This window comes from Strix uralensis, chromosome Z (genome assembly GCF_047716275.1).
Source record: "Strix uralensis isolate ZFMK-TIS-50842 chromosome Z, bStrUra1, whole genome shotgun sequence".
NCBI lineage: Eukaryota > Metazoa > Chordata > Aves > Strigiformes > Strigidae > Strix > Strix uralensis.
In genome coordinates, this window is record NC_134012.1 from 73,863,004 (window position 1) to 73,890,126 (window position 27,123).

The 27,123-nt window shown below is 33.8% G+C and overlaps 1 protein-coding gene across 1 annotated transcript in view; it reads left to right on the plus strand.

Moving 5' to 3' along the window:
* Positions 1-27,123, plus strand: part of CNTNAP4 (contactin associated protein family member 4) — a 246,442-nt gene that overhangs the window by 36,640 nt on the left and 182,679 nt on the right. The window contains exon 2 of the mRNA XM_074856318.1: positions 10,422-10,532. Within this exon, the coding sequence (XP_074712419.1) occupies positions 10,422-10,532 (111 nt within the window). The remainder of the gene's footprint in view (positions 1-10,421; positions 10,533-27,123) is intronic.

Sequence of the window (27,123 nt, forward strand, 5' to 3'; positions counted from 1 at the left end):
GTAATACAAAAGTAAATATTGATAAAAGTAGTAAAATCATGAGACTTTTACAGTTTACACATTCTTACCTATAATCATTTTCCCCTAAACACCATTCCCTCTGCTTCTGCCCCACACTATTTAACAGCAAATAGAGTTTTGTCCTGCAACCGTGTTATGTCTTAACATATAACCAGATCTACAGATAAGAAAGCAACGTTTCCAGTGAGTGGCTTGTTAATTTAGTTTTACTAAATGTATATTATATATAAATATAGAATTATATATCATATCATGTTTGTTTCAGTAAAAAGTTGGCTGGCAATCAGTGGCAGAGCATAGCTGTAGGACCGGAGCAGAAAGAGAAATCGACAGGATTCAGTGTTACAGCATTTTGTCTGTGGACAGAATCTTGCAGACTCAGACAAATGCTACCCAGTTGTAAAGATCTCCTTAGAGAGACTGCCTAAAGTGATTAGCATCCATGAAAAAACAGCTCATGAAGTTTTGGTTCTAAGGTGAATCTTAGAAATGTAATTTTTTTGATCCCCAAAAGAGTTTGTTAAAAAAAAAACAACCCAACAAACCTTTTTTTTTAAAGAAAATTTCATGAGTTTGTCTTTTTATTTACATTATTGTTAGAGTGGGTACTCTAACTAACTACTTTCCTAAACTATGGAATAGAAGTGGTTCATGAAATCAAATAAAAAGAAAAAGTGTAAATAAAGAAATAATAAATAAATAGAATCCTAAAGAAAGCATAATTTCCAGATTCCAAATATGAAGATCCTTCTATTTGTGGTTTGTTTAAGATTGCTTTGTGTAATGTGATTATAAAGATGGCTCTCAGTGACAGTTGATGGGATTTACTTGAATATGACTTTCCTTCTGTTAATTTCATTTTGAGAGTCCTAGATTGAGTTTTTACTAATTTTTTTAGGCACTGAATTACATTGCCTATTTCTCTCTGAAACAGTTTGATACAAATTTTGCCTTGAATAAAAAGGAAGTGTTATTTTCTTTTCTAACTTTGAGAAGTTTGTTTCACGGGCAAAATGTAATCCAATGGAAAACCTCTATCTTTAAGCCAAGGTTGATTTAATAAAATCAAAGTTAAAACTTATCATTGGAACAAACATAAACAATCCTTTCCCCCTTCTGTGTGAATTCTGTCTGCTTCTGCTAGGCTAGGAGAAAGAAGAATGATTTCTACATTGTTCTGGTAATAAGGCATTTGAAGTACTCTTGACTTTCAGTAAAGATGCTTTTATGGATCTCAAGAAAGATTTTATTAAACTCTGTTTATGTTATCCCAGCTGAAAAAAAACCCAAACCATACCAGATTAAAAAATTAAAAAAAGAGCACGAAGACAGTGAAAATTTAATAATCCAGTAAGAAAGTGTAAGACATATTTCATGAGAAAGGACATTTCATGCTGTTACAAAATTAGTTTTCAGATATTGCACACCTACATGGGAAAAAATTAATGCTGATAATAAAAGTTATCTGTTCTTGATCTGTATGAAATACTTTAATTCTAAATTGTAACTTATATAATTATATATAAATTGTTTTGTTCTGTCTAAAAATCTTGCCGTTTAACTACCACACATGCTTAAGGTACTTTCAGCTTACATTACAAATTGCATTAGTCTTTCACTGCTTTTCACAGAACGAACCCATTATACTTACTGAATTAAATTTTTTTAGTCAGATCATTCTTATTAACATTTACTGCATTACTACCTTTTAATATTAAAAACTTTTTCGACCTATATTCTGTGTTGCCAAGATCCCCAACAAAACTCAATGGCAATAAAAAACACAATGAAAGATCTTTTAATAGTAGAAATATTAAGTGAACAATGTTAGATTGAGTTTACACAACTAAGGAAGGGCCCATAAGATCCCACAAATTTTAGATTCTGCTGATGTTTTAGAATGTGTTCTACTTAATCTTGCCAGTTTTGAATCTTGTTTGATAAGAAATATGCCTTTAAGTTAAAACAGACAAGATACTTGCCTATCCAGTAGATGGTATGCCCTTCTACTTTCTTGATTTGCTGTAGGGTACAACTTCAACAAGCTGATCTACAAGCGCTAATGCAGCATATTTGCTTAATTAATAAATTTTGCTATGTGTCTTTAAAGTGAATTAGAAGTGCCTAACAGAAAAAGATCCATTAATCCCATCACCTCTCAGTTCTAGTTCGTCCTGCTCTAATGTTTTATTGAATCTCATACTCTTTCACCACTGAATTCATGCACATAAAATGTATTTGGAATCTATAAAAAAATACAGACTTGATCCAATAATCATGGGACTTAATATAAGGACTTTTTTGGTTTCCAATAGCACTAGGAATTAGAAATTAAGTTACAGTAACAGGACTTCACTTGCACTGGATCACAGACTGAAAGTTTCTAGAAAAGACCAGGAGAATCAGGAGTGAGTTACTTCAGTTATTGTTAATACGTCTTTAATGACAATTAAGAGTTGTTGACTCTTGGCTGATTTCTGGAAAGAATGAATAAAGAACAAGGAAGCCCTTTACTTCACTTTGTTAAAACTAATTAGAAGATTTCCCTGTGATTTTCATGCTTCTTTTTCCTAAACTATGGGATAGAAGTGGTTCATGAAGTCAGATAAAAAGAAAAAGTGTAAATAAAGAAATAATAAATAAATAGAAACCTAAGGAAAGCATAATTTCCAGCTAGAAGAACCATGCTAGCTGTTGAAGGTTTATTGCGAGGTGTGAATCTTTGCAAATGTCTGTCTTTGGAAACAGGATTTTATCTGTCTTCCAGCCCTGTATCATTAAATTCTGATCTATCTAACTACAGTCTTTATCTTCTTCCTTCTGGTCTGGCTTTTAAGTTCTCTATGTTCAGTCACAAAAAGACTTCCATGCCCTGGACAAAACGAAGATGATCGGTGATCGCAGAAGAAATTTAGCTTCTTGTACTCACTTCCTGTTCTTGATCCCTCCTTGTCATGAAATAACTGCAATTGAGAAATGTGGATCGCTCCCTGAAAGGGAGGAAATGTAGCATTGCATATTTTTTGTTAAGGTAAACATCACATGCCTGATGTGAATAATATATTAGGAATAATTGACTGCTAAGTGTGAGAATTCTGTGCTGAATTTGTGTGAACCACAGTCTGCAAAGGCTAACAATTTTATCAGAATACTGGAAGATTTTGTTTCAAATTCAAGAAAAGAAACAGCCCTGCCATGAAGGTTATCTCCCTGGTAAATCACTCTTTACATACACAGAGAAACTGTTACAAAAGCCTAAAGATTTTTCTTTATTTTCATGGACAGTCGGCTCCCTCCATCTCCCTCCACCCCCTTCCAAGAAATAGCTCAAATCTATAGATAAAAACTCACGCTTAAACAAAAAAAGAAAAAAAAATTCAGCCTGGGCCCATCACCAAGAAAATTTCAACTTGAAGGGTTAACATTTTTCAAAGTAGGAAGCAGATGAAAATGGCTAGAAAACCTCAGCAAAGCAAAGCACTGAGAGCTTCTATGGCTCCTATATGCAGTTCAAATAGAATATGTGGAAATGCCTAAAAATATTCACAGAATGTACTGAAGAGTGGTAAAGGAAGACAGTAGTGGCTAAGAACTGCTTCAGGGAGCTTAGAGGCAAGCATGAAACAGTGCAGCTTTTCTAGTTAGTTGTTTTTAAACTCTTAGCTACAAATGGGCAGCAGTAGACCCAAGAGGAAGTGCTCAGGCTCTCTGAACAAAAATAGTTTATCCCTGGTCAGAAAACAAATGCAAGGGGAAGCATATAGCAGCAACAGGCCAGTTTCATATTGAGTGACATTGCATATTGTGTAGCTAGAAGGCCTGAAATGAGCCTGATCTAATTGTCTGTAAATCTATCAACTGGACTTCTCCTCATTATTCTTATCCTCATTGATGAAGAGTTCACCATAATCAGGATCAGCATAATGGTCAATACCTCCCAGCAAAAGAAGGAGAGGGGGAACATCTCTTGTTATCTATTGCACATGAATCTCATTAAATTCAGTGAATCCTTTGAAACTAATTAGATGCCTCCACATGGACCAAAGACTAAATTACCACAATTAACATATTTAAAGGTTCTATTAAGTAAAGTGAGATATGTGCTTACTCCTAGGGAAAATTAAATATCTTCTGTTGAAAACAGTAGATGGTCTCAAGGATATTTGGTCTTCACAGTAATAGGAAAAGGAATGCTTTGTAATCCACATGACTAAATTATAAATTTAATAAATACCTATGGCAGGGTAGATTTTGTCGCACCTTTTGGGGGGGGTTTAGCAAGTGCTAGTCCTGTTGATACAATATGACATGTCTCTTATTTTTAAGAGCCTCACTCCTTTTCATGAAGTTTTTGATGACAGATACTCATTTATTCAAATCTGAATGTATTAATGGTAGCAAAGTTGATCTTTCCTAAGCATTGCAGCTTCACCTGCATGGGAAAGATGAACATTACTAAACTTCTTAGAGGCTCCCAGAGTTGTTATTTCTTCTTTTCTGTTCCACTGCATTTCCAGTTGTCCCTAGCTAGTCTGCTTGTCTGATGATTAGGTGTTTAGTTTTCCCTGATTAAGGAAAGATTGCTAAACTTTCTTTGAGTTGTTTTTGTTGTCGTTGTTTTGTTTTGTTTTCATGTGGCTTACTGGAAGAGAATTTTTGTTAACATTAAAATATTTATTACTCTGCTCATTAGGCAAACAATATTTTCTTTGAGACTTTGATAAAGCTGAAGAATGTAATAGTTTTTTGGGGAAGACAATCATTGTAATATTTTTTCCTTCTTTGTTACCTATGTCCTTCTTTACCAGAAGTTCAGTAGTTTATAAAGAAAGTGGTAGTTCTTGTTTGTTGAGAAAGTTTTGAGTAAACTAGATTTTAAGGAAAAAACTGTAAACAATATAGCTGCAATTAATGTCATTAAAAAGTTAAATAAGTGAAATTTTAACATTTTATGTATGCTCTTGTGTTGGGATGTTTTAGTTTGAATTGAGATAGGTCTTGAATAAAGTGAATGTCTCAGTGTAATACATGTACTTTTTAGACAATTATGAACAGAATCTTTATTGCACGTCAGCTTGTAGTAAGTAAGAACTGGACTCTGACATTTGCTTATTCAGAGTAAATTTGCACTCAAATTGGAATGTGTGAAAATCTGTGTCTATGTTATAGACCAAGCTGAAAATTTAGATGACAAACAGCAGCCTGACTGTTACATACAAACTAAAATCAGTGCCATATAGTCTTGATGTTGCAAAAGAAAAAAGAAGACTTGTGCCTGTAAGTGACGTGCTTTTTTCACTACGTGGAAATGAAAATATATAATAATGCATTCTGAAGAAATGTAGCTCAGGTTGTCCCAGTATTCTACTATTTTTAGTACTGTTTTTATTTTAACAAGCTACTGCTTTGCTAGAAGACACAAAATTTATCTGGTCAACCATAGTATTATAAACATAACTGTGATAACTGCTTTACTACATGATACCCTATTTGATCTCCATCTGTTGTAGATCATATGGCATGATCTATGTAAGTTATGGTACCACTGAATTAATAACTTCTTGATTTACTCTGAATTTGCATAATGAGATAGTATTTGAAGCTGGAATAGAAATGATAGGCATACTTTGTACATGCAACACTCACAGGTTTATTCCTATAAAATGCCTCATTTGCTTTATAAATTTGATTAAATCTGCACTGGAATTATGGTATATGGAAAGGCATGCCTTACATAACTTGAATAACTTTTTTCATTTGGTGATAAAACAGGTAATACATTTTTTAATATATATCCTTCCCCCATTTGCATATTCTTGCTTGTTTTCTTTTTTACTAGTTACACTTCAGCTTTTCATCTCTCGTTCTCAGAGTAATGCCTTTCTGTCTTGCTGAATACTACCCATTTCAGACATTGTTTTTTAAATACTGTTATAACTCATGTCAATGTACTGCATTAGTCAACCCTAGCACTTCACAATTATTTCTCACTCTTATTGTATACTTGCTGTATAATGAGTCTCTAGGCTGAGCTTGATTTTATTCATCAAGAGGTCTCTACATAAGCATTAAACAATTAAATAGATATTTTTTCCTTCACAAAGTCTGATTTGAGACCAGATTTTTGTGCATCTTACAGAAACCTATGGTTTGTTTACATTTTTGGTAGTCTTAGCTATTGTTTAAAAAAGAAAAAAAGTGTATCGCAAAAATCTAATAAAAGCTCTATGATGCATAGATTTTAACTAAAATTCTTTGTTTTAAAACTCATACGAGAATAGACCACTTAAGTACTCAATTTAGCCTGGAGGACCTATGTGAAATATCTCTAGAAAACCCTAGATCACCTTCAGCAGTGCGTTCTGTTCTGTTCTACAGAGGAAGAGTGTCCAAGAGAAATGAAGAGCTGACCAGTAGCATGTAGGAAAACACTGACTTCAAACAGTGTTTCACTCTGTCTTCCATTATAGGTGAAACCATATAGAATTGTCATGCTGTACAGAATATGTTTTCTTTTGCTTTTATTAAATTTGAGAAACAGCTTGATACTGACCATCTGGTTCCTCAATTTCTACAAAGTGTGTTGGATTTAATTCTAGAATTCTCACTAAATTTTGAGTTATATTGCACACTGTAAGCTGCAACAAGATCATGTTTTAAGCAACATGTGCTAAGCAATAAAAAGTTGAATTTATTTTAGCTGTTGTAAAATAAATGTATAAATATTCAGAGTATATCTATTTTTGATACATTGCTCATTTCTCTTTAATCATTGTGTAAAGGCAATGGATTTTGGATAACTAACATCTTGTGTATATTCAACTGTTTATGTACTTTTCTATTACAAATTGAGATCGATATAATTACAGGATAAGCACTATATAAGTGCTTAATGAGTTCTTCTGGGAATATCTCAAAACAATATATGAGTTTCACAGAAATATGTGTATTACACCATCTAGGCAGAATACTGCAGTGCCATTGATTCCTTTCTAACTTGGACATTAGGAGGAAAAAAGGTGAAAAGTGTAGTCAGCAGAAGCAAATAATACAAAGGCAGCTGTCTCATCCATCCAGTGGAAATGCTGGGTGTTATTTTCCTTCTGAATTAAAAAGTTTTGAAGACCTGGACAGACCCAGCAGTGTTGTAAAAATAGTGTATCAGCTGTTGTTGATCTGCTAGTGCACCTTATTCTTGGTGATTCATTTCATAAATGTTCTTCACCAGAAAATATGAGGCATATGAAAGTGATGAAATGTTCTACTGCATCCAGGTCTGGAGTCCTCAGCCCAGGAAAGATATGGACCTGTTGAGGTGGGGCCAGAGGGCCACAACAATGATCAGAGGGATGGAACACCTCTCCTGTAAGGAAAGGCTGAGGGAGTTGGGGTTGTTCAGACTGGAGAAAGAAGGCTCCAGGGAGACCTTATTGCAGCTTTTCAGTACTTAAAGGGAGATTATGAAAGATGGGGACAAACTTTTTAGTAGGGCCTGTAGCAATAGGACAAGAGGTAATGGTTTTACACTTAAAAGAGGGTAGATTTAGATTAGATTAAGGAAGAAATTTTTTACGATGAGTATGGTGAAACAATGGAACATGGCCAAAGAGGTGGTAGATGCCCCATCCCTGGAAACATTCAAGGTCAGGCTGGAAGGGGCCCTGAGCAACCTGATCTAGTTAAAGATGTTCCTGCTCATTGCAGGGGGGTTGGACTAGATGACCTTTAATGGTCCTTTCCAACCCAAACTATTCTGTGATTCTATGATTCTAGATCAGGTATATAGATTTGAGGGAAAGTGCCTTTCTGTTGTCTCTTAATTTTCATCTTGGTATCTAGGTTTACAACATAGTCTTTGACAGTAGAAGAAGGACCAGTGACACTTGAAGTGCTCCTTTGCATCAGCAGTGGAACTAGCTCTCTGTATGAAACAGCAGTGTCATACACTTCTCTTTCTGGTGTAGTTTATGACTAATAAATTCTTTTTATTTTCTGAGCTGTAAAGAAACCTTTTACTAATTAGATCCTTTTGTAAGACTTACCAGTGCAATGCATTTGCTCATAAGATGAAATCTTGTTTCCCTTAATTTTTTTTTTCTTCTTCTGTGCTTACCATTTGGACAGTTTGTCCCAAGCAGTACAGCCTCTTTTACCGTTATAAATCTCATCTGTGGATAATGAAGTGTAAAATGAAGTTGGAGTTACACTATAAAGAGTAGTTACAAAATTTTGCAGTTTGCATTATAGAAAGCTAGAGCAGGAAATAAGCTTAGGAAAGTAAATAATAATTTTATTTGTTCCTTTCAAATGAGTGAGAATTTAGTAGAAGTATGGTATATATGAGCTTATCAAGAGCAATTAATAAATCCTCTTGTTTGTAGTGACTGGATATTATTTATGGGATTTGAGAGAATGTCTAATTGTAGCAGTCATGGTCAGTACCAGACCTTCTCTTTAGGATGAGTTTTGCTTAACCAAATGAACCAACTTTAAAAATAAAATTTTTGAAGGTGATCAAAAAATCCCCTTGAGACAATGTCCCAATCCAGTGTTGGGGGAGGTTTCGATATGATCCCAAGAGTGAGATTAAGACACAAATGAGGTCAAATGCCATACACCCAAAACAGGTTTTTATTATTAAAAAAGTGAAGAGAGGTAGCGATAGGACAGAATGGAAGGAAAAGACAAAAATAAAGCAAGGATGCGGGATAGGGCTGCAAGAATAGTCACCACCATGTATCCAGCGGCATCCCGTTGGTCCTCAGTCTTCAATTCTTTGGTGGTGGGTGCACATGGATCTGGCTTCAATGGTAGATGCACACCGAGCAAAATTTTCTGCTGCCTTTTTAAGTTCATCGTATCCACTGATTAGCATATCTGCCCACCTTTGGGGTTTTTTTTCTCTGTTCCCACAGGTTTTGTTGCATCTGGCTTCAGGGCAGGAACATTTGCCTCTTGTCAGTTCACTGGCAATGCATGCATGGGGTCTGGCCTACACAACAGAGCTACAAATGGCTACAGGATGGGGCCAACTCAGCACACCTCTGCCCCTTGGAGGCTTGTCTAAAGAGTCCGACAGTGCAACTGCAAAGAAGTGGGGGTTGCATCCTTCAATACACTCCCGCTTCTCTGGGAGACACTTCCCAGACCAATTCACAGGCCGCAGCAGCTTCTCTTGGAGGTTTGCACAGACACAAGCAAGCTTTGAGACAGGCATATGGCATTTCAATCTCTCACAGGCATTCATATAAAAGTTTTGCTGCTAATTAGAAATATCCATACTTATTCAGCAGAAACAATTATCACTGTCAGGAAAAGATTTTGTATTAAGTAATATGATTTTGTTAGTGAAAATCTTGCAGACAAAGAGAAGGGTTAGAAGAATAAGGACTCACCTGTGACTTGTCACTTATCAGTTTCATCCAGAGAGTGTGTTTGTCCTAAAAATGACCGTTTCATAAACACTAATAGTTTACATAATTTCCTCTCATTTTCTAAACAACAGATGCCAGAACTGTGTAACTAGGGAAAGACTTGCTTATACTTCTAGTGTTTTAAAGGCAGTATTCTTTCAGATAAAACTAGAACAGATATTGATTCTCAATTTATATTTTTCAAATTTAAACGGAGAATGAACACATGCCCTGTATAGTAATTAAGCTGGAGAGGCATTTAACATCCAAAGTATTGATTAGCATTTCCTTGCTTATGCACCATTGATTGTGAACTGTGGTGAAATCTCCTTTTTCTGAAACAATCAGGTTTCATTCTGTGTGATGTTAGGACTTGCATACTAATAACTGCGGTATTGATTTTGTACTGTGTCTTTATCAAACATGCATACTGTTGGCAAAGGAAAATATTTTCAATTTTGTCATTCTTACAGTGCTTAAAATAGCTGAGATTATTTTTTATTTCATTGGGTTTGGATTTCGTTTGGGGTTTTTTTAAAGAAATAGCTGTATTTAATGTAATTACACATTAAATGTGATTGCAGAGACTTATGCTGGCATCAGGTCTAAAGAAAATAACGAGCATGTGCTGAGTTTGTAGTTTCATGCTACAACCAGGACTAGAAGGCATTAGTTGCTACATGTAAATGATAGTGAGTTGTGAACCATTTATCAGTATGATCTCAGAATGTGAGTTAGAAGTGGGCAAGTACAGCCAGTTGAAGAACATAAATTATACCCTGGTAGTCTCATGAAATATTGTGTAAAAAAAAAAAAAAAGTGCTGCCTCAGCACTGATACTTATAATATAGAAAGAGGAAATATTTAGAGATGTGCTGCTCTCAGATACAGGGTTGATTCAGATATTTTTCTAGTGTTTTCTTTGGTTCCAGTTCCAGTAAGTGGTGTTCGTTCTATTAACCTGAACGTGGTATTTTTCACTGGCAGATAATTGTGATGGTCAGTTGGTGTCTGCTTTGCCTCAGTCATCATTCAGCAGTTCATCAGAGCTATCTAGCAGTCACAGCCCTGGATTTGCAAGGCTTAATCGAAGAGAAGGTGAGTGCATTCTATTGGTTGATTTATGTTCTTTTTTTTACAAGTTTTTTTTAAGCATTTTTGTACCTGTGCACAATGTTGAAACGATACATCGTGAGCATATTCTGGGTTATTGGGGCTGGAGAGTGTTATGGTTGTTGTTTTGAGGAGAATGGGAAGATAAAACAGTATCAGAGAATTCACATTGCCATTTACACTGTTTTTCATGGTAAAATATGTTCAGACCCTTGTGAAGATTTTACTAATTTTAGTGTAAAGGATTCATCCTGACTGAAACTAAGATCTTCATGTGATTTTCCAGCATAAAATGTAGACAGCTTTGGACATATATTTGTGCCTACTCCTAAAACAAAATCTAAATTAATTTTGTTTCTTAACAAGGCAATAATAACATAAATGATCTCTTTTCTCTTAGAGGACAAATAGAAGAAGTGCAGACATATGAATGCCATTATATGTCATTCTCTAAGGAAATAAGGGTAAATGCAGATTCCATTTGTAGACAGAACAAAATATTCAGGAAATATTGCTGAGAAACTATTTTCTCTTTTGCTGGAAATTTAAAATCTCGATTACTGTGATTCTATTTCTTCACTGAGCCTAGTATTTTATTATACTTATTCACTTCACTGCGGCAAACTACATAACTGACATATGGTCCACATTTTTACTGAAGTGAAGGAAACTTGCCTATTAGGTTATTTATGTTATACATCTGCATAAATCTTCTGAAAGCTCTGTATAATTTCTAATTTAAATAGTAATTAAACATACATTTTCAGTCTTTTTGGTCAATTGTGGGATACTTTTTTTTTGTTAAATGCAATTAAACTTTGATAGTATTGTTATTTTTGTCTTTTCTGACATGCGGTGAAAAGGTTTAAACACTTGGGTATACGTCAGATCTGGAGGTTACCCATTTTAGCTGAAGTTTAGAGGTAACTCAAATCTTATATTTTGTGTCAAGGATACTGTAGGAATGAGAAATTATGAATTTCTTTTAATTACTGTAAACATGTTTTCTGTTCCTGATGACAATAGTCATCTTATACTTTGTGTGAAGGATATCTATTCTGAAGCTTTTTCACAGTTTGTTAGATTGTTTAAAATGCCAAAAAAAATTAAACTGTCAAGATATATCACATTAGACTTTGTGCTGCGTCTGTGGCCTATTTGTAAAAAGTAATTATGTTCAAAAGTTGTGTTAAAACACAAAACAAAAGTTGTGTTAAAACATACATGCAAGTACACTGAACATTAAAAAGATAAAAATTAACTTTGAAATACTGAGAACTCTCAGTCATCAGCCTCATTAGGCAAGTATCCAGGAGCTCAGTCATTCCTGTCAATAATATACTAAAGGCAATTTTTCTTCTTTTTTTCCCCATCATACCAACAAGATTCTTGGCCTTAACATCACAGTGTTAACACTAAGGAGGAATAAATATCTTTAGCAAAGATTTTATTAAAATATGGAATATGGTGTTACTGGTAAACAAAATACCACTTGTTGACATATCTAAAAATAATAGTCTGTTTTAAAATTATGGCTTTAAAACCAGCTAAAGTCTGGGTGAAATTAAATCAGTCTAGATATCCAAAAGCATTTGTTACTGTTTCACATAATCTTTGGTGTTTGTAAGCCAACCGTGATCCACAGTGTAATCTAAGTTCAAAGAAGTTAGAAAGCTCAAATTCCTACTCATTGGTAAACTGACAACATGACCATGTAGTGACTGGAGCTGCTATACGAGCTTATGGAAGAAGGAGCTTCTGTGAACACTGACTTCTGTTTAATTATACCTACAGAGAAGCAAGAAAGAAACTGATTCAAAGGTGCAGTCCTGGTAGACCTCACTGAAATATTGTGTCTTAGGTCACAATCTAATTTTAATAATTCAACATTAATACAATGAGAACCATGCTGGTTGTTTAGAGACATTCAAATACATCCAGTTCCCCTCATATTTCCCCTCATATATTTAATTATTATATTTTATATTGATGTTTATCATTGATAAGTATGTAAATTAAATCTTAAGAATACTTTTCACTGTCAAAAGCATCTTCATTCTTGCATCTCCCTGATATACTGGAACATTTGCTATGTACTGATAGATAGAAACTATAGTGAAGAAGGAATTTCCCAATCTATTTCATTATCTTAGTGTACAAATTTGAACTAAGTTGTCATGTTAAAGAAAATAATATGTTGTGGAAGGACTTCCCTAAATTTGAAGTAATATGCACTCTTAGAATCTTAAATAACACATGAGTTCTCATCACAGAGTATACTGGTCTTCCAAAAAATGTACATTCAAAAGCTTTTTCCATTTGGTTCTTTTCTTGTGCTGTGAAGTTGTTTGTACCATGCTGGCATGCATTTTTTAGATATGTCATTTCCTTCACATTGCCCTGTAGTGTGTGCACACATTAGAAATGCTCATAGCTTTACATCTGGTATCTTTGCATTTCATGGAGATACAAGGCAACAGGATGCCTAATTAGAAGATTGCTAGCTCTCTGCCTTCTCATTCTGTCTACCTCAGGTTAACAGTACTTAACAGGGCACAGATTTAAATGTCTTACTCATTTGTCATTTTACAATATTTTGTTGACTGTTTGGTCAGGTACCTTTTGGGTCATTCAGACATAATTCTATAGAATTGTGTAGACGAGGTGAGATAAAAAATTTCTTCAGTCTTCAATAATCTTAAATTAATTTGTCTTTTTTTTTTTTTTTTTTTTTTTTTTCCAGTGAGAGTAGAAACTCATTGCTATGGAACAAGGAATACTTTTTCTGTACTGAATCTGTACTTAACTCTTTTCTGTGAATTTTCATGGGAAAAACAGATTATACTGTAGGTGTATATACATGAAAGTTTTCTTTGGGTGAAAGAAAGCAAGTCATTATACATACATAGTTATAAATAAGTGGGTTTAGTCACACAAGAAATGATTGTTAAACTATATAGACTGGAAAAAAGATCTGTTATTAGGAGGATATGACTTGGATTTCTGGGTTGTCAGTGATTTCATGGAAACAATGAGCACATTACAGTTTCAAAATAAATTGTCTGATAATTGTAAATGGGTTTGCCTTTAATATAGGTGATACTCTACTTTGAATAAAACCAAATCATTTATTCACCCAAAGTTAGTGTTTGGGAGTTATTGTGACTTTCTAACATTCAATTTAGACAAGCAGATTATGGCCCTAGTCCAATAATAAACTTGGCTCTTAAAATGCCAAAATTAAGTAAATCGAATGGAATTTAGACAGGAAAAAGTACAGTGTTTTTACACAGATTACTTAGAAGTCAAAATGTTGTCATTCATCCGTAAAGAAATAAATCAAATATGCATATAAGCGTACACTGTTTCAGTTGGCAATGAAGAGGTAGAAATCGACAGGAAATTTATCAGGAATGTGGAAAGTTGCACTGAAGGGTAGAATAGGTCTTTAACCATTTAGCTTTGTGTTTACTAAGTGTAGAAAGTTGGTAGGAAAAGTTAAAGACATTGAGGAGAGAACACTATAGTTTAAAAAAATATAGTATGACGTTTAAATGAAGACATAATAAAAATGGTGACAGCAGAGACATTGGTAAAACAGATCACACTGTTATGTTTCAGGTCTCTAAATGAGAAAGATAATGTGGTTAAACTACACGATGACAAAAAAGTTTTTCAGTCCATTAGCAGCTAAGGAAAGTGATAACATCTAGGAATAACTTGTTAAATGTTCTCCAAACTTTTAATTATTATTAGTGCACTGGTTTCCCTAAGCTTTGCAAATATTTAATACTCAAGCACAGCCAATGAATACACCTGCTAACTGCTAAAGTAGTTACTCTGACATCAGCTCTCTTTGCAATAATGGAATAGTAGATAGAAGAGTCAGGTAACAAGAATTAAGTAAAAAAAGCAAACACTAATAACAGTGAAATGTTTTTAATGGAAAAAGAGATCTTAGAACCCTGGTTTAATTATTTGAGGTTAGTAAACATAAATGCAGGGATTTAATATATGTGGAATTTGACTTTTGGCCTAATATTGTATGACTTTCTAATTTTAAATAAGAGCACAATATCAATGCAGTCCAAATTAAATGGATCAATATCTAGCTGGTTGATCTCAAAAAGTGTTTATCATTATTGTATAAACGTGTTTCCACAGAAGCTCAGAGGAGAATCTAAGGCCAAGTCTGTTCAATACTTTTGTTGATTATATACAAGTAAACACAGATTTTCTCTGATGAAATGCTATGATGAAGGTTGGTAAAATAGTAAACAATCATGGGAAAGCAATTATGCAGATATATAGTAATCAGTTTACCTATTGAAATAAGCACTTTAACGAGGTGAGTTATAAAGTGTTTAGAAGAAAGAACAGACGTGATACTTACCAAATAGGAACTGTGTCCTACAAAATTGTGACTCTGAAATTGATCTGGGAGTTGAGCTGATTTAGCAATTCACCATTAGCATGTTCTCTAGCTAAAAGATGTAATGAAGCTTTTGTATATACAGAAGAAAGGAGTTCTTACTATCCATATAGCTATATGCTTTACCACTGAACTGTGTTGTAAAATTCTGGATCCTGAAAGGCTTGTTAAAAAAGTATGCTGTTCTTCGTTGCCTGTTCCACCACTATGAATAGGTGATACAAAAACAAATGTTTAGGGGCCGTGTTTTTTATGTATCATTTCACATGAAGCTATAAGAAACAAAAAGAAAAAAAACCCACCACCACAAAAAAACAAGAGAAGAAACAAAGAATATCGTGATTAAGCTGTAAGATCTGCAAAAGTCTTGAAAAAGCCAGGTGGGGACAGAAGCATAGAAGCATTTAAGGATTTGTATGTCTTAAAAGTAGGCATGTGGTCCAAAGGAGAGAAAGGAGAGTCTTTTTTTTTTTTCATAAAATAGAGAAATAACACATGCTTCTTTATCTAGAGTAATGACCTATCCTAAAGAAGATAAAAAATGGCCAGCATGCAGAGCATGTCTACTAGCACTAGTGTCAGGAACCATAAGTAACAATATCTAACCTGGGCCATCAAGGAAGTGCCTCTGTCTACTGTTTGCCAATAATTTTCATGATGAGTAGTCAGCTGAAGTTTGACATTACAGACAGTTTGCTCCATCTGCAAATACAGGCTTCTTGATGTATTATCACCCAACCATGATCTGTGGAAGATCCCTTTTCCAGACAGGGGGAAGGTTATGTCATTGTTGAGGTCAGGGTCTTCTGGTTTTGTCTGCACTGGGATCAGTATTTTTTGGTTTTATATACACAAAGTCCTTTCATTCACCATTCCAGTCTGGCTGGAAAAGGTTTATTAATGGGGCTGTGAACCATTATACCCAAAATTGCAGGCCTTCTTTTGAATTAATGAACTTTTGCAACTTTATAGGTAAAGAATTCAGAAGACAGTTGCTCTACAAGAGTACACATACCCATGGAAGAACCTTGATATTTGGGCAGCTAATTGAGCTGGACAGGGATTTGGCCATGATTGCGTCACCCCATATTCACACACAATTACGTGATTAGAGTACGACAGAAGAAAATTGAATATGGAAGTTGTTAAATTGCCCAAAAATCTGGCTTTCAGCTTTCTCTTTCCCTGAAGTAGGAAGACACCCATGCATTTTGATTATGATGTCAGTCTACATTGCCAGATTTTCAGAAGCAGCCTGGAAACTTGAATGCATTAACAGCTACCAGGTCTGCTTTTTTTCTGGTGTGTATATGGAGGTTCTTTGTCTTTTTCATTAATCGTTGCTGTACCATTTCACCGAATATCAAATAAACCTTAGTGCACCTTTTTTAGTACAAAGAGCATTTAAAGAGGAGTTCATTCAATATGGTACTGTAAAATCCTGTCTTTTTGGTTTTGGGGGAGTATAAAATACTACAGTTTAATCACTTTTTGTGAATTTACACTAAGTAGATCAAAATGGATAAATGACTTCTACCTATCTGTAGCTCAAGAAAACATCAAGTAAGAGTTAAAGGAAAAAACCATATCTCACACAATAAGAAGAAAGGTAAATTTTCACCAATTTCCCTTTTTTTAAAAAAGAAACACTTTAGCCTGCATAATCTAATGTTAACAATTAAAGTGAGAAAGCGGATAAATTAAAAAATGTAATAGCAGCTAGGTTTGTTAGTCACCAAAAGATAATTAGAAAGAACTTACTCCCTCCATTTCATTAATATGCAAATAAAATTCATTAAGGCTGATATTTTGCTTTGGTACAAGCAAATAGGAAAATGAAGCTAGAGTGAAAAAGATATAATCTGATGGTAATCATTGTGTTTTTATAGATTAACAGCAAACGTAAGTAGATCCAGCTAACATGGCTTAGATTTTTATGACTTACCTGACTTTAATAGGTGTGTCAGGAAAAAGGCAAAAGTGACAATGTAAAACTTTTATTTTTAAACTAAACAAAATTAAGCAGTGGCTACACTGACTTATGCATAAAAAACCCAGATTATACGTACTGCTGTATTGTCAGTGAAATACCTGTATCGTTCAGTTTCTGAGAAAGAAGTCATAGATTCTTTTTTCTTTAACTACTGCAGTAATTAGAACTTTCATTGAGAACATTGCCATCACTCTTTTAGCATATTAATTACAGAATTGTTTTTAATACCATTGTACAGCTTCACTTTTTCTACAGAAAATGTTTTTAACACCTGTTTGAAACATCTTAAAGAAAATGTATGGGCACATATGAAAGTTGTGTATGGAATTGTAAGTGCATTGCAAGTTTTAAGAAGTTCAAATCAAATCAAATTTACCCCAGCTTCTGTGAAGGTAGGATTTGAAACAGTAATATTTCATTAATGTCTGAAGTTAAATTTATGCTGGTTTTATTTTGCTTTGTTTTGGCTTTGTGTGTGTGTGTTGTGTGATTCTGATATTGCAGAAGTGTGTACGGGAGAAAGAAAGGAAGAAAGAATAAAGGAAGAAAGAAAGAAAATAAATTACTCCTAAGTAGAGCAAGTAAATAGGATTAAAGATTTATAAATATTTTAAATATTTACAGAGCATTGTGCTTTCATGAACATTTATGAGGAGTTAGGAATATTCATACAGTTATTTCCAGAAACTGAATTCCAACTTTGTCATCAAAATTAATTCAAGCATAACAAAGCATAACAAAAGACAACCAGAGCTATTTCATGTGTGAGAACATCTGTGGAATAGCAAATTCAAATTATGGTGAAATACACAGAAGAAGCAAGGAAATGGTGATAAGGATATTTTATTGTTGAAATTGTTTGGGACTGTTTTTCTACCTGAAATATAGCTATGGAAATAGAAGAAAGTGAGAACAATTTTTACAAAAAGTTGTGTAGAACTACAGTATTCAAATACTCTTAGAAGCAATCTTCTATGGGCTGAGAGCAGGATCAGATAAAAATTTACTTCAGAAGTCACATTTGCTACACCTCATGTGTGTTATCACCTTTGTTATACTCAGTATAATAAAAAATAGAAGTCTTGATCTATCCATATTGATATTTTATGTCTAGATCATTTTACATAATCTATTTTTGAAATTGTAGATAAAGACTGAATTTTATCCAAAATTTGAATCAATGTGATACCTTTTAGAGAGTCATAATAGAATCTGACTCCCAAGCCTTCTTTGCAGTAATAAATAATTCCAGGTCATACCTCCTTTAATATTTTGAGGGATGGAAAAAAAGATCATAAATGCTGATGAATCTGATTTTCCTCAAATTTTTCCTTGCATGTTTGAGGCAGGAGGAGGAGTTGGATTTTTTTCTGATGTCAAATCAAAAGCACTCAAAAGCATTCACCTATTCCTAGATGGGTCAAGATCAGAGGTTTTGGACAATTGCCTAAATTTAAAAAGGGTAGGAAATTTTCCATAAGATATATTCTTGATTAATTTCCATTGTAGTGAAAAACAAATTTGAGTGTCTTAAATTCCAATTTTTAAAGAATTCTTAAATTTTTCAATTCTATGGGAAAGTCATATAAAAATGTAAAACATTCTTCTTGCCACACCCCTACAAAAAGTTCAGAGACTTTAATTTGACAAAGGGTCTGTTTCTTGCCATCTACTTTAAAACGTGTTTTCTTACACCATTAGTGCTAAATTTGCTGGCATATGAGATGTGCTTTTCCTTATTATTATCCTGCTCATACTGCCGTTGCACTGGGATAGTACTGCCATACCAGCTTCTCAGATTGAGAGCTTGGAATTCCTAGGCTGAATTAATCTCAAAGCCCTACAAAATTGTGACATTCTCATGAATATCTCAGTCACTATTTCCCTCAGTGTCAGATAGACAAGTAATTCATCTAAATACTGTCATAACCTTTATAATATTATATGTTACATTTATTACATTATGTTCTAAACTACATCTTTAGACATCTCAAATATGCAGAAAATCCTATACTAAACCACTTCAGAAAATAGTACATAAGAGCTGAAAGTAAATTAAACACTCATGAAACATATGTCTCTAGGAAGTAACAAGTTAAATTGATTGGTATCTAAAGTAGGACTAACTGGTGGAAAGTAACTTTGACTCTGTCTCATCTTTTTGCGATACAAGTGAATAGAAATAAAGTATCCAATAATGGGATTTTATTTCTAAAATTTTAAATCAAATCCAATATTAAACATAGATATAATATTAAATAATAGCTTAAATACACAGATATATTAGATAATGGCATTGTGTATGAAAAATGCATATTTATATTTTCATTGACTTTTTAAATTTTCTGTCACAGTCTGGTGCTGCTCAGTAGACTAAATAACTGAAGAGACTTTTTGAAGTAAGATTGACAGGGAATTCCTATTACTTAGCAGTTCTGAATAAATTTCTTTGGTCTCCAGGGAAGCTGAAGAACAGCAGTCTCTGTTTAACAGTCATATATCCTTTTGTTTTTCTTCCCAAACAGAAATAATTTATATTCTAAATGAATAATTCTCAGTTACAAGCTGTTGTATGTAAAGAGTTAGGGAGATTAGTGTTAGATCATGAAAATTAGTATAAAATAAAACCATTATGTTATATTTGCTACTATATTTCCTTCAGATTTCCAGTGAAAAATGAAATCTATACATGGTTCCTCAATCAGTTTTGCTGTTGTCCAGGAGCTTGACTGATAACCAGACAGGTTGTAATAAATTATTTGGATGTAGTGAATGGAAAGGGGGTATAAAAATTTTTCAGCTGTACAGAGCAGCATAGACGAGCACTTGACCATGTTGTAATTAATTCCATTCATTGCTTCTCGTATAAATATCACACAAAACTGCTATGCTATGGTTCAGCTTTGACCAGCTAAGCTTGCAAAGATAACTGTGTGGACCTGACTTTATGATTTTCTTCATGCACAGCGGGGTTGTTCCCATAACTCCTCCCAATTACTGAAATCATCAGAAAGAGGTCAAGTAGTTCCATCAGCAGGATTATTGATGTACAGACAGAAGTGATAATATAGTTTAAGGGTTTTTTTAAGCCAGTTAAATTAGCATGATGGCAGATAGTGAGGTAGAGTTAAGTAGAATTGATTTGGATGAAATCAGTAGAACTTTTTATTAGTATTTTTCTTTAAGTCTTTTATAGAACTAGCCTTTTTAGAGACTTGTCTGCCTGCTACTTCATTTTTCCCTGTTATTATTTAACAAAAATAAGAATTCTGTTATAAGTTTAGTAATGCAATGTTCATTATCATGCATTTTAATATATGAATGTCATTTAGAAGTCAGTAGATTGTAATACATCTTTAAATTAATATTCATGTCATTTGCAGGTTCAGAAGTATTTCCATTAGTTATTTTCTACAGTTAAATAATTTATAAGCATGTGTATAATCCACAAAGCCTTCACCTGTATGTTCTCTTTATTTTTTCTCACCTTTTAAACAGAGGATAAAAAAGAATCTAAAATTTCCATAAATATCATGGCACGTCAGCTGCTTTATAGGATTTTGTAGTTTTTACAGTCCTTAAATTTTAAATATTAGGGACCTACATTGCAGTGTCATGCATAGTCTAGAATTTAAATAATTTATTTAATAGGCCTAATGTTGTCGTGATCTCTTCCTAGTGTCACATTGGTACTTGGTACCAGTTAGTACCAAATATAAACTTGGCCTTTGCTTCCTATCTTGTAAATTATGGCTTATGATCCATGTTAAATGAAAGTTAAATTTTATCAGTAAATTAAGCTGCTCAGTCTTCAGTAGCTCAGGGTAAAAAAATTACCTTTATAATATATGAATTTGTCTACGCTACTGGCACTACTGCTTTTTTATTCCTTTTAAGAATAATTCTCATTACAGTTTTTTGTTGTTTTGGGGTGCGGTTTTTTTTGGTGGGTTTTTTTCTTTGTTCTTTTGGGGGGGAGAGGGGTAGAAAGACCTCCCTTTCCTAACAATAAAAAAAAGTTCTTCAGTTTGAGCAGTCCTTTATTGTACATATTAGTCTGTTTTTCATTCTGCTTTTGACAGGTGAAATACAGTTGTGCATTAAGCTCATCATGACTGTGTCCAGAAAGCAGATAAACCATGTGCTATTTACATTTATTCACAGCTCTCAGTTCAGCAGTTTTTGTAAGGCGTGGTTTGGGTTTCTTTTAGTGTCTAACAAACATGAGCATTGCAGGAATGAAGTGATAGCCACTGCAAAAGTCAACACTGCAAATACTCTGAGGTCAGAAACTGAGTGTTTTTAGTAAATTTATCATACCTTCTGGCTGATGTAGTCTCTAATCCATCAGTTGAGAATCAGCTTGAATAGAAGTGGTGCTGATATCAGAGATACCTGTGCATCACTACACACTAAGGTTGCTGTGTGTCTGAAGCATGAGTGGTTTGCAGAATGTTTCACTCATAGATTATCCCATGTACCATTTGCACGTCAAAATAAAGAGATGATTGCTAAATAGTCTGACCTGCAAAGGAACAGGAAAAAAACCCAACTTTTTGGAATTCATAGTAATTCTACATCATTATAAACAAATTTCACAAAACCATTGCCAAAAAGGATAATTTGAAATAAATTGTTTTGGGACAGAAGATAAGCATAGAGAAATGTAACCCTAAATAATCCTGTTTGAGGAAGCAGGTGCACATGAAAATCCAAAATCAGAATCCAAATTCTTACCTACGTTAACAGATCCATGTCAGGAGAGTTTATCCATTGCATTCAAACCTAATTAGTCATTCTCAGAATAACATAACCTCAAAATTCAATAGGAATCTTGAAGACTTTAAGATTTGAAATCCAAAATAGAATTTTGAGGCCATTACCCAAGAATTTTGTGAAAAATCATCTAAATCTCCAGGAAAGATGAGAAATATGTAGTTAAGGCCATTTGCATCCTTCCCAGACAAGTGCTTTTACTGCATGGTTTAGTCTTCGAAAAAGGACTCTGAAGACTGAAAAAAAATATTTTACTTAATAGCGGCTAAGAGTGCTGGGTATTATAATAAAAGAAATATCTTTATCCACTTAACCAACATTTATTTTTTGTTGATAAATTGAAATGGTCTCTTATTTTAAAGTTTCTCAAATGTAACAAAATATATGCAGTACTGAACACCCTTCAAGTGTGAGCAGTGTACTACAAGTATAGCTAACACAATTTTGAAGCGCAGATGGAATTTTAAGTAGATAATTAGTGTCATTGATCAGGCATTGATTTAAAAATACCCACAACTGTGGGTTGCCAACTGCAAATAGAGAGGTACAAGAGTGGGAATTTTAACAGAGGCACAATCCAGAACCCTTTGATGTGAATAGAAGTTTAAGCATCTTTTCTGATGATAGTTGTTTAATTTCAGTAATACTGTGAAATGCCATGGAAAATTCTGGATTTTTAAAAGGGAATGTTAAAGTGTAATAATTTAATAAAAATATATGAACAAGTATATGACATAGACTTCATCCAAATCTTTTCAGTGTTATCGTTTGTGTTGTTTTGTGAGTGATAAATAAAAGTTGTGCTCATTATTTATATATATAAATCAGCCAGAGTCTGCCTTTGATATTAAATCCTTGAACTATAGAAAGATGGATGTCTTTCTGATGGGAAATCTAAAGAGTCTATTGATTCTAAAGTGTAAATTGTCAAAAACAGACTGGCAGGAGCTCACTGATAAATCAGTATTCAGGCAGCTCTTGATATTTCAACTTCTAACATTGTAAATGGGATTAAGCTGCCTCATGCCAAAATGTACCTGATTTCTAAATATAGAATGAAGGGATGAAGTGGGATCTCCACTTTTGCTGTTGTTCAGAGGGATAAACAGATTTACATCTGGCAAGCACAACCCTTTGTTTGACGTTTTTGTATGTCTGTACTTCTGAAATAGGATGTTAGGTGTTTAAGATAATTTATAAAATCATTGAGTTTTTAGTTAAGCACAAACCAAAAAAGGGACAAAAAGTGAACTGTAGTCAAGTACAGATTCATTCTAAATTCAGGTGCTTAAAAATTGTAAAAGTAGCTTAAATCATACCAAAATCAGCACTGATTAAGGATGAGAAATAACTGGAAAATATATCACTATTTATTGGAAATAATTGTGGTTTTTTCTCATTTCGTTCCAGCTCTTTTTCCGTGAAAGATTTTTCATAAGATATTCAGTGGACTGTTTGCATATCTTGCAATGTATCTTTACAATGTTTTATATCCAAAAGCTTCAAGACATCTTATAAACAAATTTTGATTAATGAGCCATGAGAGTTTAAACAGACATTTTAGCTTCATTAATCATAATAATTCTGGGCAATGTATGCAGTGTTGGTTTTAGTCCTTTGTTAAAATACTGTTTTATGTGTCTAGGTCTTCAGTATCTTCTTACATATTTGTTATGTTGTTAAATGCAGAATATTATTTTGATTTCTTGCTAATAAATGTGGGATACGTTACATTGTTAAAAAGAGTATTGCATTCTAAAAGTGACCACTAGTTGGCAAAAGACACACCTCTTCCTCCTTAGAAACTAGTTACTCCTGAATGAAACTGATACTGGAAAACCATCTTTCATTTCCTTAAAAATCGGTGGCTTTACAGCTTTTCGAAGTACAGCTATTATAGGTAAACTAGTTCAAATTACTAAAGTGTAAGTAGACTTAGGTTTACAAGGTCTAACACATCCATAACCATATATATTTCCATTTTGCTAAGATGCAAATATTCAATAGAAAGATGAGTAAAAGTACTTTGAACATTAACTATGTGTACCTCATACTTAATCTAAAATATAATGAACCAGAACAGATTTTGGTTTTGCTATTGATTTTTAATAATGAATCAAACTTCTTGTATTTTAAAGTAATAATTCAATAGCTTTGTTTTCTGTGATATTCTGCTTTCTGCACTTACCCTCTAGCTGTATTTAGGTATAAGGTATTTTTCATAAATTGAAAATTATTTGTTTGACTAGCCCAGACTATTTTTCAAAGAAATATTTTTTGCCCCCTCTAATAGTCATAGCAGTAATAGTTTTAAAATACATTTTGTAGGGAAATCACAGTCTCTAATAAGTAGTTTCTGTATATACTCACAGGACTAACTGCTTATTCACTGCAGAAGGCCATCTGTCTACATTTAGTAAAAAGTCAACCTTGAAATTGGTAAGCTTAGAATAGTCATGAAAGAGCAGCTCAGGCAAAAATGAAACGACCCATTAAAATCATAGATTTCACAACTCATTACATTGTTGGCTGTGTTTCCTCAAGGGATTGTTTTGCCTTTTGGAGAACTGAGAAGGCTTGATTATTTATCTAGCCTGCAGAAATACGGAAAAGCTTTCATAATTTAATTTTTTTATGAGATGGAAGTGCTAGAGATTTGAGTATTAAAAAAAATACTTTAATCTTATTATTTTCTGATATAAAAATGAAAACAAGAACAAAATCCCCACATCACCCTCTATTTGGACCTGCAACAAAGAATCTCTATTTTTGCTGCTATATGAGTATTTGTCACATAAAATGAATTATGTGATCATAATTGGTGCCTTTAAGTTTTCTAGTGTGTGTATGTGGGAACACAGAGTAATATAATCAGACTGTTAATGAGAAGAGATGCTTAAGGGACCATACCCATGCATAGGATTCTTCATGCTCAGATGAGAGCACAAAACCCACTGTGGCTCTGTTCTCATTTCTTAAGAGCATGCAAGATATTTTTCCTCTCACCAATCCAGAAGAGTTGTCTGTGTCCATCTTTCCCATGACTCCTAGAAATTTATTTCTGGATTCATCTACTTGACTGAACCATGTGTTTCACTGTACTCTCAAAGACAGTATTTTCAGCTAGACTGAGACTGTGAGGCACTGTTAAGCTATTCTCTTTCTGGTATTCATAATTTTCTGGGACTGAATTGAAAAGAAACCAGAAAGAATTTGGCAAAGTTAGGCCTGAACTGTGATGTCTAGCACATAAAATTATAACACGAGGAATGTCAATATGAACACTGATGGACTGTTTGACCTAGTGCCAGCATCTGAAGCAGCTGGGGCCTCCTCCTGGAAGGGCATACATAGTGACAGACAAGAATTTTCTAAATGCCAAAATTTTGCTTTACAGAAGACAAGATTTCCGGTGCGGTCTCTGGCTATATGCCATCTGTAGTATGTGCCTTTTCCACTCATTTCTCTAACCTTTACCCAATTTCTAAGATCAGAAGAGACAAAGGCGCAGTTATTGTTGCAGCTTCCTACTTGCTAAAACAGTTTTAGCTTACATGGTTGCAAATGTCCTTCTGGCCTTTATTCCAGGTTCCAAACTGGACTCAATTTCACAGTTGTACTACCAGATACTCAAACCAGACTTTAAGTCACTGTGCCTGGTTGACTGTCACATGTAAGAACTGACACTGCAAGTACAGTATATCCTACTATGAAAATAGTTATCAGAATAAAGTCCTCACCCCAGAATCCCTAAAATAATTGTTACCTGCACCTAATTCAGGTTTTGGTATTGATGAGCCTTTGACTTATTGAATCAAAACCAGATAATATCTTAATATCTTCATCCATGTCATGAAAGTTGCCTACTGGCAATACCTGTTTGTCCTCCATTTCTGTAACATGCTTGATCTTTTTAGCCTCACAGCAGCAATATTTATGAAAAAAATATGACCCAACAGTCAGAGAACATCTTCTTTCTAAGATCATAATTTATTGTCTCTGAGGGTCATTCATTACCATCCCCTATTTTCAGCTCACTTAAAGACATTTTTCCTATATTCTTCACATGTTATTTATGTAGTATTTATGATGAGTCTGATGCAGTTGTATTAAACCTCTTTACCTGAAGTCCAGCTCAATTTACAGTGGAGTTCTTTGTCCCAGTCTATACTTCTCATCATTGATCAAACCTTCTCTTTCCATACTGAATCTTCTGCCTTCCCATCATCTAAACAAAGCAGATAGAAATGAGCTGCAAAATAAATTCCCTCATTTTAGTTCTGGTACCTAGTGTTAGCCCATAAATCTCACCAGCACTAGTACTTCAGTGGAGCAGTGCGAGCAGACCTTTCAGAGTTACCTTAGAATAAATCTTAATTATTTGTTTGCAGAAGTTTATATGTCAGCCAGATGTGGTTGATAAGAGAAATAAAAAAAAGCATATTCTAGACACATATTCATCATCTAATAACTAGCAAGATCCTGATCTAAATATTAGAATTACCAAGGGTCTTTGTCAGATAAAAAAGGGAAATAGAAAAAGAGAGAAAAATAAGCCTGAAACAAGTGAAGATTTCAGTCTAGTTGTAAGTCTGACAGGATTTGAAATACTTGGAAACAGGGAATTATAATTGGAAGTAATGGATAACCTTAATAATAAATCATACTACCTTCTTCCTGCATTTTTTACAGATCAATGGATTTGAAATCCAGATCTATATCTTTTCCATTGCATGTAACTTAATAACAAAGGAAGAACATGATCAGCTCTTGGCAGGCTATGGTTGGGCAATCAATATTCAAAGCTGACATCTGGCTGTAAAAGGCTCCATTAATACGATCAGCTGAGGGCAGGTTTGTGATTGATTGATGGCCCACTCCAAGCCCATTTGTATATCATCCTATTTGGTAAAACAAAATGTACTTATTAGTGCTAAATTACTCAAGGAATAGGAGTTGAAAGTCGAATTTTAGCTACCAGATCTTAATTTCTATGGTGATTCATAAACTGTCAGATACTGAAAGAGAAAAAAAAAAACGAACCCAAACATAATACTTGTGTTTTTTCTAGAGACTGTACTTGGACCTCTGAAGATACCAATACCTTGCCACCTAAGTGAAGATATTAATTTTTTAGTAATAGAATCATATATTTATATATTGGGTTTAGCCATTTTAGCATGACAACCTCATTCTATATTAGTTTAATTCACAAAAGCATTCAGTTTCACTTGCTCCCCTTCATGCCCTGATAAAACTGTAATACCATGGATGTTCTTTGTACTACTGTTGAAGAATAGAACACTCTTGGTTATTTTATTTCTGAAGTAGTTTCACGTTAATACCTCTCCAAAAGTCTTAATTACCCTCTAGAA